General features: G+C 47.1%; 1 protein-coding gene across 1 annotated transcript in view; it reads right to left on the bottom strand.

The window, feature by feature from the left end:
• The window catches only part of LOC140389801 (ubiquitin carboxyl-terminal hydrolase 13-like), a 196,822-nt gene that overhangs the window by 120,402 nt on the left and 59,789 nt on the right, over positions 1-16,631 (bottom strand). The window contains exons 4-7 of the mRNA XM_072474337.1: positions 16,252-16,373; positions 13,349-13,491; positions 11,001-11,185; positions 1,382-1,476 (exon numbers count right to left, since the gene is read on the bottom strand). Of these exons, the coding sequence (XP_072330438.1) occupies positions 1,382-1,476; positions 11,001-11,185; positions 13,349-13,491; positions 16,252-16,373 (545 nt within the window). The remainder of the gene's footprint in view (positions 1-1,381; positions 1,477-11,000; positions 11,186-13,348; positions 13,492-16,251; positions 16,374-16,631) is intronic.

The following is a 16,631-nucleotide window of genomic DNA, read 5'->3' on the forward strand; positions in this document are numbered from 1 at the left end:
GTGGTGCAGTCCACGGTGAAGATATGGAATCAGTTGAGGCGGCATTTTAGGGTGGAAGGGATGTCGGTGCTAACGCCGCTGTGCGAGAATCATAGGTTTGAGCCGAGAGAAGTGGGGCTGGTCAAGGTGAGGGATCTGTATTTGGAGGATGGGTTCTCCAGTCTGAAGGAGCTAAGGGAGAGGGTAGAGTTGCCGAGGAGGACTGAGTTCAGGTATCTGCAGGTTAGGGACTTTGCACGAAAGGTTGCCGGGATACACCCTGGAGCGACTGCTGCTTCCGGATGTGGAGGGGTCGGAAGAATTGGGGATATGTATAAGTGGCTGGGGGAGCAGGGAGGCGAGCGGGTGGTGAAGATCAAGGAGAAATGGGAGGCTGAGTTGGGAATGAAGATCAATTGGGGAGTGCGGAGTGAGGCACTGCGAAGGGTAAACGGGACCTCCTCTTGTGCAAGGAGGAGCCTGATACAGTTTAAGGTGGTGCACAGGGTGCATATGACTCGAGCGAGAATGAGTGGGTTCTTTCAGGGGGTAGCAGATGAGTGTGAGCGTTGTGGGCGGGGGCCAGCGAATCATGCGCACATGTTGGGGTTGAGAAAAATTGGGAAGATTCTGGGCGGGAGTCTTAGCCAGGATAGTGGAGGAGGAGGTGGACCATGACACTTTGGTGTGATATTTGGTGTTTCAGAGAAACCGGAGCTCATGGAGAGGAGGAAGGCCGATGTCGTGGCCTTCGCCTCTCTGATTGCACGGCGGCGGATTTTGCTGGAGTGGCGGTTGGCATCGCCATCAGGGGTAGCGGCTTGGTTGGGTGACCTGTACAACTTCCTGCGGTTAGAGAAGATAAAGTATGAGATGAGGGGCTCAACAGTGGGGTTTGAGAAAAGGTGGGGGATGTTTGTGACCGTGTTTGAGGAGCTGTTCTTCGCAGGGGGATGGGGGTGAAAATGGGAAAAATCTATACAGCCTGTATAGTTGATTGTTGGGAAGTATGTTTCCCAGGGTGTTTATTTGCTGTAACCTGTTTTGATGCATGTTTGTAATAAAGTACATTTTTTAAAAAAAAGAAAAGACACAGCTGTTTGGGGACAATCACACATTTTTGTCATCTCAACCTTTCTTTTGATTCCCTCCAAGGAGGTGGGAAGTTACATCTCCTGATCATTTCAACATTCACCAAAAAGTGACTTTCATTCAGTGCAATTTTCGTGTTCAGTATGTTTATCCCAACACATAAGACCTGGCTTATCTGATTTTATTTCACTGACCCAGTTTCTATTCATGGTCAGAAATAAGATGGTGACTGGTCCATTATTTTGACTCTGATCAGAACCATCTAATTTTGTCTCCTTATCAGGAGTGTGTGGCAATATGTTCCACATACCTTATGCATTTTCAACATGTTGATACCAAAGTGCATCAAGTGTTCTGCAATATTTGCATCCAGTACAGCTTCCTCTTCATCAAATGAGTACACATCTGCATTGTTAACAAAAATAAAAACATGTTACAGGATGAGATTTTCTTTGAAATTACACTTGTGCAGGTAAAAAAAAAAACTAAATGTGCGCTAAAAGGTGGAAAATAGCACCTAAAATTCTGGCGACAAGGATGGGGTGAGTTCACAAATATCAGCAACACACAGCAGCAGGGACCATGGCTGACCAAACCCGCCAGCTCTCAGTGGCCTGCCTGCTGGGATGGCAGAGATTTCAGACAGATTCTGTGGTGCACCACACAGTCACACTCCCGCCAGGCTGTTCAGAGCAGACTAGGCCACTGTCACTAATCACTTGGAAGTGGAACCCAAGACTAAAATCGCGATATAATAGGAGAAGTACTAGCACGGTAGCGGGCGCGACTTCCGGGTTCTTCTCGACAGCCGATCCCGCGAGACCGCAGCCAGTATCTAACATCAATTAGGGCCAGGAATGATCCCCCATGGGCTTCATGGCAGAAATGGCCATCCTGCCAGTTGATTCGCCTGGACTGCGCCCAGCAGCTCCTCGCTAACAAGGGGAAGCAGCACATAAACTACACCCTCTGAACACAGTCCATTCAGCACACAGCCATGCCACACTGGAGACCTGCTCGACCTAGCCAGGCCGCTGGATGCCATGGAGGGAAGACGGGACATCCTGTTCCCCCGAGGGGGTCGATGGATCAGCCACAGGACCGCCAATGCCACCTGGGAGGCAGTGGCAGCAGCCGTCAGTTCGGGCAGCATGACCAGGAGAACCTCAGTCCAGTGCAGAAAGAAGACCAACGACCTCCATCGGGCTGCACGGGTATGTTGACACCGGCATCGCTCCTGCCTGCCAGCCTCCTGATCTCCCCAGCCCCTCTTTTCTGCAAACAGGTTGATGTTCGGAACCTCACATCACCCCATATCGTGCCTCTGCCCCAGCGACCAACAGCACAACCTAGCCATGCCCAGCAGCGGTGCTCACACATGTCACCTGCCATAGAGCTCCCCCCTTCCAACAATGCAATAGGTGCACAGCTCACAATGCCCTTTCTTTGTCCCGCAGGAGACATTGGCACATATTAGCCAGGAAAGGGCCCAGAGGGCGGCGGGGTGCTGGACATCAGAGTCCTTTGAAGAAGGGGCCCGGAGATCGCGGGGTTGACTGAGGATAGAGCAGTTACCGACAGCGAGCTTGGTCAGCACCACAGAGATGAGGATCCACTGCCACCTCATCCAGGTGACCTGGCTCCAGTGAGTTGTGCATGTCAGCCAAAATGATCCTTCCCTCTCACTGATCACATGACCATCCTCTCACAGGATCTCCACCTGACAGGGCTGGTTCATCCGGGGTCATCACCGCTGCTCCACCCCCCCCCCCCACCCCCAACATAGCATTGTTACAGCTGCAGGAAAAACATTAGGAGGTTCTTCATCGTTGCATTTATATTAAATGGAAAAAAAGATTAGCCATGAAGAAACTCTTTAGGAGTGCAAAATTGGAATCGTTTGTGCCCCTGTTACTGTTGAACTTTGAAATTGGACAATATGGCTGTGCTCATGAGATACATCAGAATGGTCGAAGCATATGAGTGGGTTCAAAAACCACTCAGTTCCAATACTGAAAGAATGGACATGTTTTTCCAGAACTAATATGGCAAGACTCAGAATAAGACAATTCTTGAGCACAAGATGGCAATTTTGTTAATGGAGCTGGGCCTGGAAGTGTACACTATGCTAACAAACCTCTTTCTCCCAACAAGTTAAAATATGTACTATTCAAAATAGTCAGCACCAACCTGGGGAAAATCTTTAGGGGGAGTTTTCAAAACAAATGACAAAGTGTCACTTTCAGCACAAAAACCGGTGCAAATCCCCCTGGCCCCGGGGGCACGATCCGGAACACAATTTTTATGCACTTTTGAGAAACAATTTTCCCATATGAAAAGTGCAAAACATCAGATTATCCCGACGCAGGGGCGGGGGCAGGATAAGAATCCACCCTCAGACTGGCAGGAGACAGTGCAGCAAGATACCAAACCCCACCAGGGAGATGGTGGCAGCTCTGGTCAGTGCCAGAACCCTCCACAGAGGACAGGGGTGAATGCCATAAGAAGGGAAACGACTGACTCCGTTCTACCAGAGCAAGTGCTGCCTGTATCCTCTCTGCAATCAATCTTGCCATCACCTCGGAATTTCACCTGGACCCCACATGCTGCCACCTAACAGGGCCGAAGCACCCGACCTTCCGCACACTCCCCGGTGTAGTATCCTGTAAGCCTGGTGACCACCAAGTAGATCAACAAATAAACAGTTTATTAAGGTTAAGTAACTGTTTACAGAGAGTGAGATAAAGGCTTACCGTACTCCACAACTCCAGACTCCAAATTGGCACAGAAAACCCTTGCACAACCCCAAGATTCACACGCTCCAGCCCGCTTGGCCAAGGGATCACATAACCCTCAGAGAACTCACCCCTTAAAGGGGCGCGTAACCATATTGCTTTCCCTTTAAGTTCCTGATTAACACATTTTAATAACAATGGAATTGCTGTGTTAAGTGATTTGGTTCAACGGTGACTGCAACTGGATGCAGTGAAACCAGAAACAGGCTTCCGACACAGGAGATGGTCCAACACTGTTTTATTGAACCTACTGGTTGCTGTACATAATCTGCTGTGGGTTGACACTCTATTAGTCTAACTGATAACCTCCTACTGGCTTGACCAGACTAGCTCTCTACCACATGGAGATGGTGCTCACTGGCTTGTGCACTCTTAACTATCTCAGTAGCTGTGTCCTGTGAGAGAGAGAGAGAGAGAGAGGGTCTTAGTGCCCTGTGGGCTTTATAGTGGTGGTGATTGGTTGTTCTGTGTCGTGTGTGTTCATTGGTTATCCTGTGTGTCAATCACTGCCTGTCTACATCTCATTATATACATGAGTGGATATTATGACAGGAATTATTTACAATATTATACAACAAATGGAACTTAACAATACTTTATAAGGTAAGTCGGTCTGGGGACTTCCTGATCCTTTGGGAGCATCGTAATTCATGAGCGGAGCTCCGGAGGAGAAGTAAATTTGATTTGAAGCTCAATTGGTTGACTCTTGACTTGTAACGGTGTTTCAGTACAGATAACTTCTCTAGTTCCCACTGGAACATCACTTAGCTCTTCCTCAGGATAGTTTGCTGCAGCATTATTTTCATCCGTAGCAATATCACTGACAGGCATTCTGGGGTTGGACTTGCCCCACTGGCTCCGTGTGCGATTCTCTTCTCAAATGGTCCAGGTGTTTCTTCACCCTTTTACCTTGCACAGCTATTTCATATTACACTGGACCTGTTCTGGCCACGACCATTCCAGAGATCCAATGTGGACCAGCACCAAAATTCTTTACTTATAAAACGTCATCCACCTCAAATATTCTCTCAGTTTTTGTTGAGTTGGGATGCCTCTTCTGTATGTTCTATTTTTCTTCCACCCTCTCTGCCAAATCCGAAAATACGAGATGCAACCTTATTCTAATACGTCTGCTCATGAATAACTCGGCAGGCATAATACCTGTGGTGACATGAGGTGTTGTTCTATAGGCGATCAGGAAACAGGCCAGTTTGATTTGTAGAGAGGCTGATGACGGTTTCTTCAGGGCAGCTTTGAATGTTTGGACGGCTCGCTCAGCCAGTCCATGCAAAGCAATGTGGTAGGGAGCAGTTCGAAGATGTTCACCATTGTTAGTTCACAAGAAATGCTGGATCTCTTTGCGAGTGAATTCAGGCCCAAAATCCGAGACTAGCACCTTGGGCAATCTGTGGGTGGCGAATGTCTGCCACAGTTTCTCTACCATTGCTGATGAGGCCGTGGATGTCATTTTGTATATGTCCAACCATTTGGAGTGCACATCTATTATGAGCAGGAACATGGTGCCCATGAATGGGCCCGCAAAATCGATTTGTAGATGCACCAGTGGTCGACCTGGCCACTCGTAAGGGTGCATTAGGGCCGCAGATGACAATTTTTGTTTGCATTTCATAGAAACATAGAATCCCTACAGTGTGGAAGGAAGCCATTTGGTCCATCGAGTCCATAACGTCCCTCTGAAAGAGCACACTGCCTAGGCCCACACCCCCACCCTATCCCCGTAACCCCATCTAACCTTTTGGACACTCAGGATAATTTAGCATTGCCAATCCACCTAACATGCACATCTTTGGACTGTGGGAGGAAACCGGAGCACCCATGGGAACCCACGCAGACAGGGGGAGGAAGTGCAAACTCTGCACACATAGTCAGATTAGAACCCAGGTTCCTGGTGCTGTGAGGTAGCAGTGCTAACCACTGTGCCACCGTCATATTGTTTGACCAGATTCTCGATGTCAGTATCCATCCCAGGCAACCACACATAGCTATTTGCTAGTATCTTCATCTTTGTCATCCCAGGATGGGCACAGTGTAAATCTTATAATAAGAATTTTGTAGCGAGAGTGGAAAAAATTACCCTTGCTCCCCATAATAATATGCCGACTTCACAACTTAACTCACCTTTTGTTATCTGAAGGGGTCTTAATTGCTCAGACCTGTTGTAATAATGTCAGCCGTGGAGGGCCACATACTTAACTGTGGATATTGCCGTCTCCCTGGACGCATCAAAGGCCGTCAATAGAGTTGAATGGAAGTACCTCCTCAAGTTACTGCAACGGGTTGGGCTAGGAGCAGGATTCACCGCCTGGGTGAGACTCCAGTACAACACTCGCAAGGCAAGCGTTTGAACCAACACCATAAGCTCTGAATACTTCCAGCTACAGAGAGGAACAAGGCAGGGGTGCTCGCTGTCCCCATTCTTGTTCGCGCGAGCGAACGAACCCCTGGCGATAACCCTGCTGTACGCGAATAGCTGGAAAGGCATCCGGAGAGGAGACAGAGAGCATAGTTTCACTCTATGCGGATGACTTGCTCCTTTATGTCTCAAAGCCACAGGAGGGACTGAAGGCAATACTGCAGATCCTCAAAGAATTTGGAACCTTTTCGGGCTACAAACGTAACCTGGGCGAAAGTGAGTCATTCCCAGTGAACCCAATTGGGAGAGGGGCAGAGCTGGAGGGGCTCCAGTTTAAAACGGCCCAGAACAGATTTCATTACCTGGGGATCCAAATAGCCAGAGACTGGACACAGATCCACAAGTGGAACCTGACCAGCCTGGTGGAGGAAGTAAAAAAGGACCTACAGAGGTGGGGCTCACTCCCACTCTCCCTGGTAGGGAGAGTGCAGACGATCAAGATGAACGTGCTGCTGAGGTTCCTCTTCCTGTTTAGATCCATACCAATCTTCATACCCAAGCTCTTTTTCCAAAATGTAGACGGTCTAATCATGGCGTTTGTGTGGGGGTGTAAGAACCCAAGAATTCCCAAACCGACATTGCAAAGAAGGAAAATCAAAGGTGGCTTGGCATTACCGAACCTACAATACTACCACTGGGCAGCAACAGCACAAAGAGTGAGGGGATGGGTACACAAACCCGACTCAGAGTGGGTACAGATGGAGGAAGCCTCCTGTAAAGGAACGACCCTCCGGGCCCTGGCTACAGCAGCACTCCCATCCCCTTCAACAAGGTACACAATGAGCCCAGTGGTCATGCTGATAACATGGGCCTAACTGAGACAACACTTCGGGCTAACTAAGATGTCCCCCATGGCCCCCATCTGCAGCAATCACAAATTCCCCCCAGTCATGCTAGACACCACCGTCATTTTTTAAATTTTTAAAAAATATATTTTATTGACATTTTTTTTCCCTGAACAACATTTTTCCCGCTTCCAAAACAAACGAAACGATAACAATAACAAAACAGAAATTTTTAACTTTTAACAATAATAATAATAATAATAATAATACACAAATAACAAAACCTCATTCTCAATTGCCCAATATTCAACTAAACCTCCTTCCCCCCCCCTCCCCCCCCCCCCTCCCCCTGGGTTGCTGCTGCTGGTCATCTGTCTTCCCTCTAACGTTCCCCTAGGTAGTCGAGAAATGGCTGCCACCGCCTGGTGAACCCTTGAGCCGATCCTCTCAGGGCAAACTTTATCTGCTCCAGTTTAATAAACCCCGCCATATTGTTTACCCAGGCCTCCAGTCCGGGGGGTTTCGCCTCCTTCCACATGAGTAGGATCCTGCGCCGGGCTACGAGGGACGCAAAGGCCACGACATCGGTCTCTTTCGCCTCCTGCACTCCCGGCTCTTCCGCAACTCCAAATATAGCTAACCCCCAGCTAGGTTTGACCCGGGCATTCACCACCTGCGAGATCACTCCCGTCACTCCCTTCCAATATCCTTCCAGTGCCGGGCACGCCCAAAACATATGTGCGTGGTTTGCCGGGCTCCCGCCACACCTCCCACATCTGTTCCCCACTCCAAAAAACCTGCTCAATCTTGCCCCCGTTATGTGTGCTCTATGTAGCACCTTAAATTGAGTCAGGCTAAGCCTGGCGCATGAGGAAGAGGAGTTTACCCTGCTTAGGGCATCAGCCCACATACCCTCCTCTATCTCCTCCCCTAATTCTTCTTCCCACTTTCCTTTTAGTTCGCCCACCGACTCCTCCCCCTCTTCCCTCCTCTCTCTGTAAATCTCTGACACCTTGCCCTCTCCGACCCACACCCCTGAAAGCACCCTGTCCTGTATCCCCTGTGTCGGGAGCCGCGGAAATTCCCTCACCTGTTGTCTAGTAAACGCCCTCACCTGCATATATCTCAAGACATTTCCCCGGGGTAACTTATACTTTTCCTCCAATGCTCCCAAACTCGCAAAAGTCCCATCTATGAATAAATCTCCCACCTTCCTAATTCCCAACTGGTACCAACTCTGAAATCCTCCATCCATTCTTCCTGGGGCGAACCTATGGTTGTTCCTGATAGGGGATCCCACCAGGGCTCCCCGCACCCCTCTCTGTCGCCTCCACTGTCCCCATATGTTCAGTGTTGCCGCCACCACCGGGTTCGTGGTGTACTTTTTAGGTGAGAGCAGTAGAGGTGCCGTCACCAGCGCCTCTAGACTCGTCCCTTTACAGGACCTTCTCTCCAGCCTTTTCCACGCCGCTCCCTCACCCTCCATCATCCACCTACATATCATTGCCACATTGGCGGCCCAATAATAATCTCCTAAGTTCGGTAGTGCCAGTCCTCCTCTGTCCCTACTGCGCTGAAGGAACCCTCTCCTTACTCTCGGAACTTTCCCTGCCCACACAAAGCTCGTAATGCTCCTGTCTATTTTATTATAAAAGGTCCTGGTGATTAAAATAGGGAGACATTGGAATACAAATAAGAACCTCGGGCGGACCATCATCTTAATTGCTTGCACCCTGCCCGCCAGCGATAAAGGCTGCATGTCCCACCTCTTAAAGTCCTCCTCCATTTGTTCCACCAGCCGTGTCAGATTAAGTCTGTGCAAGGTTCCCCAGCTCCTAGCGATCTGAATCCCCAGGTATCGGAAGTTTCTTTCCACTTTCCTCAGCGGTAAGCCTTCTATCTCTCTACTCTGGTCCCCTGGATGTATCACAAATAATTCACTCTTCCCCATGTTTAACCGATACCCCGAAAATTCCCCGAACCTCCTCAGAATTCGCATAACCTCTATCATCCCCCCCGCTGGGTCCGACACGTATAACAATAGGTCATCCGCGTATAACGAGACTCGGTGTTCTTCTCCCCCTCTAATCACCCCTCTCCATTTCCTGGAGTCTCTCAACGCCATGGCCAGAGGTTCGATTGCCAATGCAAACAACAATGGAGACAGCGGGCATCCCTGTCTTGTTCCCCTATATAATCGGAAATACTCCGATCTATGTCGACCTGTAACTACGCTTGCCGTTGGTGTCCCATAAAGTAGCCTAACCCAGCGAATAAACCCGTTCCCTGCTTGCATGCTTCCCAGTCCCTTAATAACCTCATCCACCTCCATCGGTGCCCCCAGGCCTTCCACCTCCTGCTCCTCCACTTTCGGGAACCTCAATTGGTCCAGGAACTGCCGCATCCCCTCCTCTCCCTCTGGGGGCTGAGACCTATACAGTTCCTCATAAAAGGTCTTAAACACCTCGTTTATCTTTCCTGCCCTTCGCTCAGTGTCTCCCCTTTCATCCCTAATTCCTCCTATCTCCCTCGCTGCTGCCCTCTTTCGCAGTTGACACCACCGTCATAAGAGGGAGACGTGACGGGGCACACTGACTGTCAGGGACCTTTACGGAGGGCACAGACTGGCGACACTGGACGAACTGACAAAGAAGTGGAGACTACCGAAAGGACAGGAAATGAGGCACCTGCAAATAAAACACTTCCTACGCAAGGAGACAGTAGGGTACCCGGGGCCCCAGAAACCACACTATTCGAGGACCTGATAGGCACAAGCAGCAAAGAAGGGGGGCTATATGGGAAAATATACGGACAGTTACTGGGCAGAGCTTGAATACCACTGGACGAGACCAGACGGAAATGGGAGGATGAACCGGGGACAGAGGCGGGTTGGGGATTTTGGAGCGAAGCATTGAGCAGGGCCAATGCCACCTCCTCCTGCGCAAGGCTCAGCCTAATGCAGTTCAAAGTGGTGCACAGTGCACCTGACCAGAACCCGAATGAGCAGGTTCTCCCCGAAGGTGGAGGACAAATGTGAGCGGTGCCAGAAGGGCCCGGCCAACCACACCCACGTGTTTTGGGCCTGTCCCAAACTTGCTGGGTTCTGAATAGCCTTTGCTGAGGCAAGGTTGTGGGGGGGCGAGGATGAAGCTATGCACAATAGTGTCAATATTCAGATTATCGGAGCAACCAGAACTACACATGGGGAAGGGGGCTAATGCCTTTGCTTTCGCTTCCCTAATCACACGCTGGAGAATCCTGCTCGGCTGGTGATCAGCAGCACCACCCACAGCTGCAGACTGGCTCGCGGACCTTTCAGAATTTCTCCACCTGGAGAAGATTAAGTATGCCACCCGAGGGTCGGAGGAAGGCTTCCTAAATACATGGGGGCAGTTCGTCGGCCTGTTTCAAAACCTGTTCATGGCCAACAATGGGGAGCAAGATAGGAAAACGGGAAAGAGAGGGAGAAAAAGAGGAAAGACAAGGGGAAAACAAAGATGGAGGGGGAACCAAAGGAATGCGCAACCCGGTGGGAGGCAGGGGGCTTGGAGGAGAAGGAAGAAAGGCTGGGAAGTCACAAAAAGGGAATGCCATTGGAGGGGAGGGTGGGGGCGGACAAACCCCTCTCCCCGATCACAAACAAACACAGCTGAAGTTGATGGGGGGGGGGGGGGGGGGGGGGGGTAGGGAAAGGGGGAGGACACAAGGGTGGGGGAGGGGGTCAGAAGGGACCACAGGCAATTTCAATTTTGCATTCAGCAAGAAGAAGAATGCAAAGTACAACTTGCATTTTCTCGATTTACATATCAGAGAGCTCAAAAGGACCCACTTCACAATCAGTGCCGGAAGAGGAGGTCATAATTCAATAGACTAGGTCATCAAATGACATCTGATTATTTAAGAGGAATAACTAACCTGCGCCATCTGGAGTAATGGTTCCAAGTTTCACAGCCAAAGGATAACGTGTCTCACGATAATGTTCCAGAGCATGCCCATTTCCACCACTGCCATCAAAGAACCATTTTCCACACAATATGGAGCCATCTGTCAGGTTTAGCCAAAGGTTTTCTCTCAGGTCACACCAGGCACATCTCCAGCCACTGTAAGGAATTGTGTGAGAGGACGAGATGATAAAACACTGTCTTAAGTTATACCAATGTTTCTTGCTTTCAAAATCAACTCAAATAATTACAAAAATATCCTCGAAATATATTCAATAATCTGACTGCTCTATTTTTGCAAAACCTAAGTCCATCAATCATTTTTGGAATAATCTGATGAAAATTTATCCAATACAAAGTTATGAATACCATAACAATATTACTCATTAGTGATAGCATGATGACAAAGTTATACCCTAAATTCCCAGTTCCAGGACAATGTATCTAGCTCCAAAGATGCATTGGGAATCCCACCCCCCGCCGGATTACACCCAGGAAGGATTGTACAGCAATTGCTTCGGAAGTTTAAACTTCCAATGGGCAACTGTGCTGCACTTGGAACCATCCAAAAATGCAATTTATTTCTCAAACTTCAGATGGTCCTGACAGTGTTACAGCAATAGTTACCCAGAAACAGTTAGAAGAATTTGCTTCTGGTTAACTGTAGCACTGGCGCATCCTGACCCCCTCATGGAACTCCACCATCCCCTCCCAATACCTCCCCAACTACCCCTGACACCCCCTCCAGGCCCAGGCCCAATTTGCAACTGCTGAATTCCCCCACCACCTGCCACCAGGCCTAGCTCCTGACTCCCCACCACCAGCCCGACTCCATCCCACCAGATCTGACTCCCGACTCCCACCTACATCCACAGTACCCACTCTCGACCACCATCCCCCCTTGCCCGACCCAGCCAATCCCACCCCATGCGACCCCTACCCACTTATCCTCCCTCACTTGTCAAAGGCCTTTAAACTTGGTTGGACCTTCAAACTTACCTGTTTAAGGCAGCTAGTGCTGTAAAAGTGGGGATGTGGCTTTCTTATCTGTGTCTGAACTGTCCACAATAGCAGACTCCATGCGTGTCCCAGCCCGAGTTGGAAGTTGGATGAGATAGGATCGCTGGATTTTCAGGTACCTAACTTCGAGCGAATTGGCAGCCTGACTCAATTGCCACACCATCGAAAGTTATATCCCATTATTCCCTTTCCCAAGCATAAAATGTATCAATAACTTCACATATATCAACCCCTACCTCAGTAACAGTTCAGCAGTGAAAGTGCAGAACTATCAAGTCTCAAGGAAAAATCTACTGATGAAATGGTAGGCTGACAGTATCACAACTCAACTCATCAATGTTGTGCACTGTTATAGTTAGCCAGTGATGGGATGTAATAGCGTTATTTGGCAGACAATAGTCTAGCATCAGAAATTCAAGGCTCAAGCTGCAGAGACTTGAACACTAAACTTAGCTTGTGCAGCACTGTCAAGTCATGCCTTCATTTGGAAGAGATATTAAACAGAGGCCCTTTGTGCCCTCTCAGGTGGATGTAAAAGAACCTTTGATATTTTTTGAATATGAAAAAGGGAGTTCTCCTGGTCAACCTTTATTCCTCAACTAACTTCATTAAAATAGTTGATCTAATCTTATCCCACTACGATTTATTGAAACTTGTGGTGCTAAAATTGTCTATTGCATTTTACTTAATTGGCTATGAAGCACTTTGGGACATTCTTTGGTCATAAAGCCACTATATCGGCAGGGTGGCACAGTGGTTAGCACTGCTGCCTCGCAATGCCAGGAACCCAGGTTTCATTCTGACCCTTGTGTGACTGCCTGTGTGGAGTTTATGTTATCCCTGCGTCTGCGTGGGTTCCCTCCGGGTGCTCCGAAGTTTCCTCCCACTGACCAAAGATGTGGTTAAATGGATTGGCCATGTGAAATCTCCCCTTAGTGTCCACAGTTAACTGGGGTTACAGGGATACGGTGGGTCAGTGTACCCAGGTGAGGTGTTCTTTCGAAGGGTTGGTGCAGACTCAATGGGCCAAGTGGCCTCCTTCTACACTGTAGGGATTCTATGGATCTATATCAATGCAAGTTCTTATTTCAGGCAATTCAGTTATAAAACAATGTGAGGAAATCTCTACTGAAACAGCAGGAAGTTTCAGCAATTTTAAATGGCATCTTATTTTACTCCATCATTTCACTAGAAGTTCCTTATGAATATATATGATTTTATAAGTGAACAATATTCAAAACAAATAAAAATGAAGACTGACTGAGTCACAGCTATGCATTCGGTGTAGGGAAGGTTGTTGACCTGGGTGGGATTCGGACTCCATTGTCCAGTTGTTGAAGATTGTTTTCATGCTTTGAATCCTTGAGTTCTTCTTCCCAAGAATCAGAGTCCTGTCTTCTATATGGAGACCTTGCAGCAAGAGCAGCATCACAGGCTATTGTCACCTGGTGGGATGGGAACGAGGAAGTGAGTCAGTTAAAATAATGACTCAATAAAGTTTCTCAAATTAAGACAGCAGCTTTTTGTGAGCAACTTAAATCAAAAGTATATTTGGAATTCTACTGAAGACTGATCTGCAAGATAATATATCAAGGTATCTTTACAAAATACAGTTTCTTTTTAACAATGCACCCAAATACAAAACACCACGATAACAATGCTGAGCCATCATGTTCACATCGTACTGTAGTGTTCAGCATCTTTTGATATTCAATTGACTTTTAGTTCATTTTAAATATGGCAGCTTTCACAGATACTGATACTAGTTAAAATTATACCAAATCTACAGAATGGTCTCACATCGGTGCTGCTTAAGCTGAGCTATGTGGTGTGCGTAAAATAGTTTTAGCTTTCCTTTGGAGCAAATTAAAATGAAAATAAAATTAAAATCACAATTAAAATCACAGCTCCCACTTTGCGGGAGTACCGTTAACCTTTTCAGAATCACAGAATTGATCCTGAAAGAGTTATTGGGGGAATTAGCTACTGATTATTCGAATTACCAAAAAGTTCTTACAACGGAGCTCAGACCATCTTAGCTTTGGTCTGCCCATTATCATCATTATACAGTAACATTTGTTAGAAAGGGCGTATGTGGTAACATGGTCCCTTTAAGGGACCTTTCCACATGGCCCACGTGACCGTCTTGGGGTCTATCCCGTGGGAGCACATGAATCCTGACCAATGGGGGAAAAACTGCGGGGCCCTGGAAGCAGGGTCCCGGGCAGAGTGGAGCCTGGAACCAGAGAGTGAAGACCTGTTTAGTGACTCTGAGCCTGTATATAGTTTACCTTTCACTTGCTACCAATAAACTCTTGTTCAGTTATACTGGAAGTCTCCCTGGTATTGCCTCGAGCTACCACAGCCTATAGGTGGACAAGATTGCATTCCGCTTTTATGCTCTATAAAGTCAAAACGTCTGCTGATACTCAGGGCGGGATTTTCCAGCCCTGCCTGGCAGGACCCAACATGAACCAGCCCAAAGTCCATAAATGTTTGGCAGGACCAGAAGACCCAGGTGGCAGGTAGGGCTGGAAATTCCAGGTCTCAGTTGCTAACATATTGGCACCCCAGTATGAGCCATCAATTCCCCATAACATTGGAAGGAAAGGGAAGAAAAATGTTCATTGGTTCCAAACAAGGCCTTATTTCATTGAGCATTTAGGTTTTGAACACATTCCTTTACTGTTTCCTGTTTCTTGCTGCGAGGGACAGATTGTTATAAATAGCAACAAATAACTTAAGACCATATGATCCATGAATTATGAGAAACTTGACACTATGGGAGACTTTCTGAGCCAGCAAGATCATCCATGTTAAATTCCAAAATCGGAGAACAGACTGTCTCTGCAGCATAATCGGTGTTTCTGAGCATGATTGGCCAGTATATTTTTGTGCAGTGAACTCCAAAGAGCATGTTGATGTAGTACGATAATTGTTTTATTTTCTATACTCAGGCGACGTTTCCAATGCCAATGTGGTAATGTGTCAGAAAATATGGCAATGGCGGGTTTGACAATGGATGATGTTAATTGAATCTTTATGCTCACAACTAACATCACACAATGGTGGGCTGCAAATTGCCTCAATTCTATAACTACACAGTAATATCAATGATGCATCTAGGCTCTTGTGAAGTTGAAGCCCAATGGTTTTTCTCCCTGCAAACTGAATAAGCATGAGAATAAGCACCTTTACTTTATAAGCACAGGTTACTGTAACTTCTGAAAAGACTTAAATTCAAAGTTTATTAAAAATATTTTTAGGGGTTCTGGCAGCTATCAGCATCCAAATAGGTGAGCTATCAACAGCTTTCTAGCCACCTTTCCTACTGTGGCATTGCCTTTTTCAGGGTGGCAAGGTGACATCCATCTCATCTGCCAGGCTAAAGATAACCACCCATCCAGGAGGAAAAAATAGTGCAGTGCACAGCAGGCCGCCAAAATCTTCACCACTTTGGTTGGCAAACATTGTAAACTGATCCCTCGCCACCTCCTTCCGTGACCTGTCCAGGCACTGGAAGCATAATTTGAGCACGACTGTTCTCTCCACAACTTGCCATATGCACATGTGTACGCGATTCCATCGTTCCCGTTGGTAGTCATCAGGTTGTCATCAGCAATGGGGACGTTTTGTCCCCTACAATCTATCAACCTCCTTTGTTCCTTTGCACTGAACAAGTCATCAATGTTGGAATGACAAAAAAACTAAAGCATCCCAAGCACTTTCCAATGCTTTGCATCAACATGCAGGGTGTGCAGTTGGGTATCATAGTCTTATTGTAACATTCCACAGCGCATGCCCTCATTTTTCGAATGTATGGTCTTACTTTCATTTCAAAGCTAAGCTGTATAATTTCTGATTTAACTATTTGCTCTGAATTAGTTACATACTTCCAGAATAAAGGGATCTCACACATGCTGACAGCGATGTAAAATTACTTCACATTCTACACTTCTTGATTAAAACCATATTCAGAATGTAAACAGAAACTTGGCTAACTTTGACCTGTGTATTAAAAACTGTTTCCTTAAATTATACACCACATTTTTTGCTGATTTTTCTATCTCCTTTAGAATAGGATTAGCATGCTCAGGCTAAAAGGGTTGTACTTCTTCCTTCAACCTTCTCTCCCCACCCCAAATTCAAAGGATCCTGAGCATGTCAGAGATGGACAATATATGTTGCTGAACACACTCACTCACCAGCGCTGGCAATTCTTCTATGTTTGGCAAAGGAATTTCATAGTGGTCAGGAAATATAACAAGTTTAGCTTCATCTTCGCACTCATAATCTTCATTGTTGATGTTTTCATTCTTCTCCAGTTCTGAGAGAGGAAATAAAAAGGAATAAAATTTAGAAGAAACAGATCACTGCTGAAGTTGTTTACCCAAAGGTTACTTTATTCAAACACAAATGTTTGAGCGGAGGGTTCCTGCTCCCTCCACGCTTCAAGCAACATATACAAGCTGCAATAGGAACTGAAAGCTGCAATGTATACATGTGATTTAAATGTCAATCAGAAGCTGTTGCAATATTCAGTTATGGTTTTTATTTAAGTTTTAAATTAAAAGTCACTTCAGTA

This window comes from Scyliorhinus torazame, chromosome 14, assembly GCF_047496885.1.
Source record: "Scyliorhinus torazame isolate Kashiwa2021f chromosome 14, sScyTor2.1, whole genome shotgun sequence".
Taxonomy (NCBI): domain Eukaryota; kingdom Metazoa; phylum Chordata; class Chondrichthyes; order Carcharhiniformes; family Scyliorhinidae; genus Scyliorhinus; species Scyliorhinus torazame.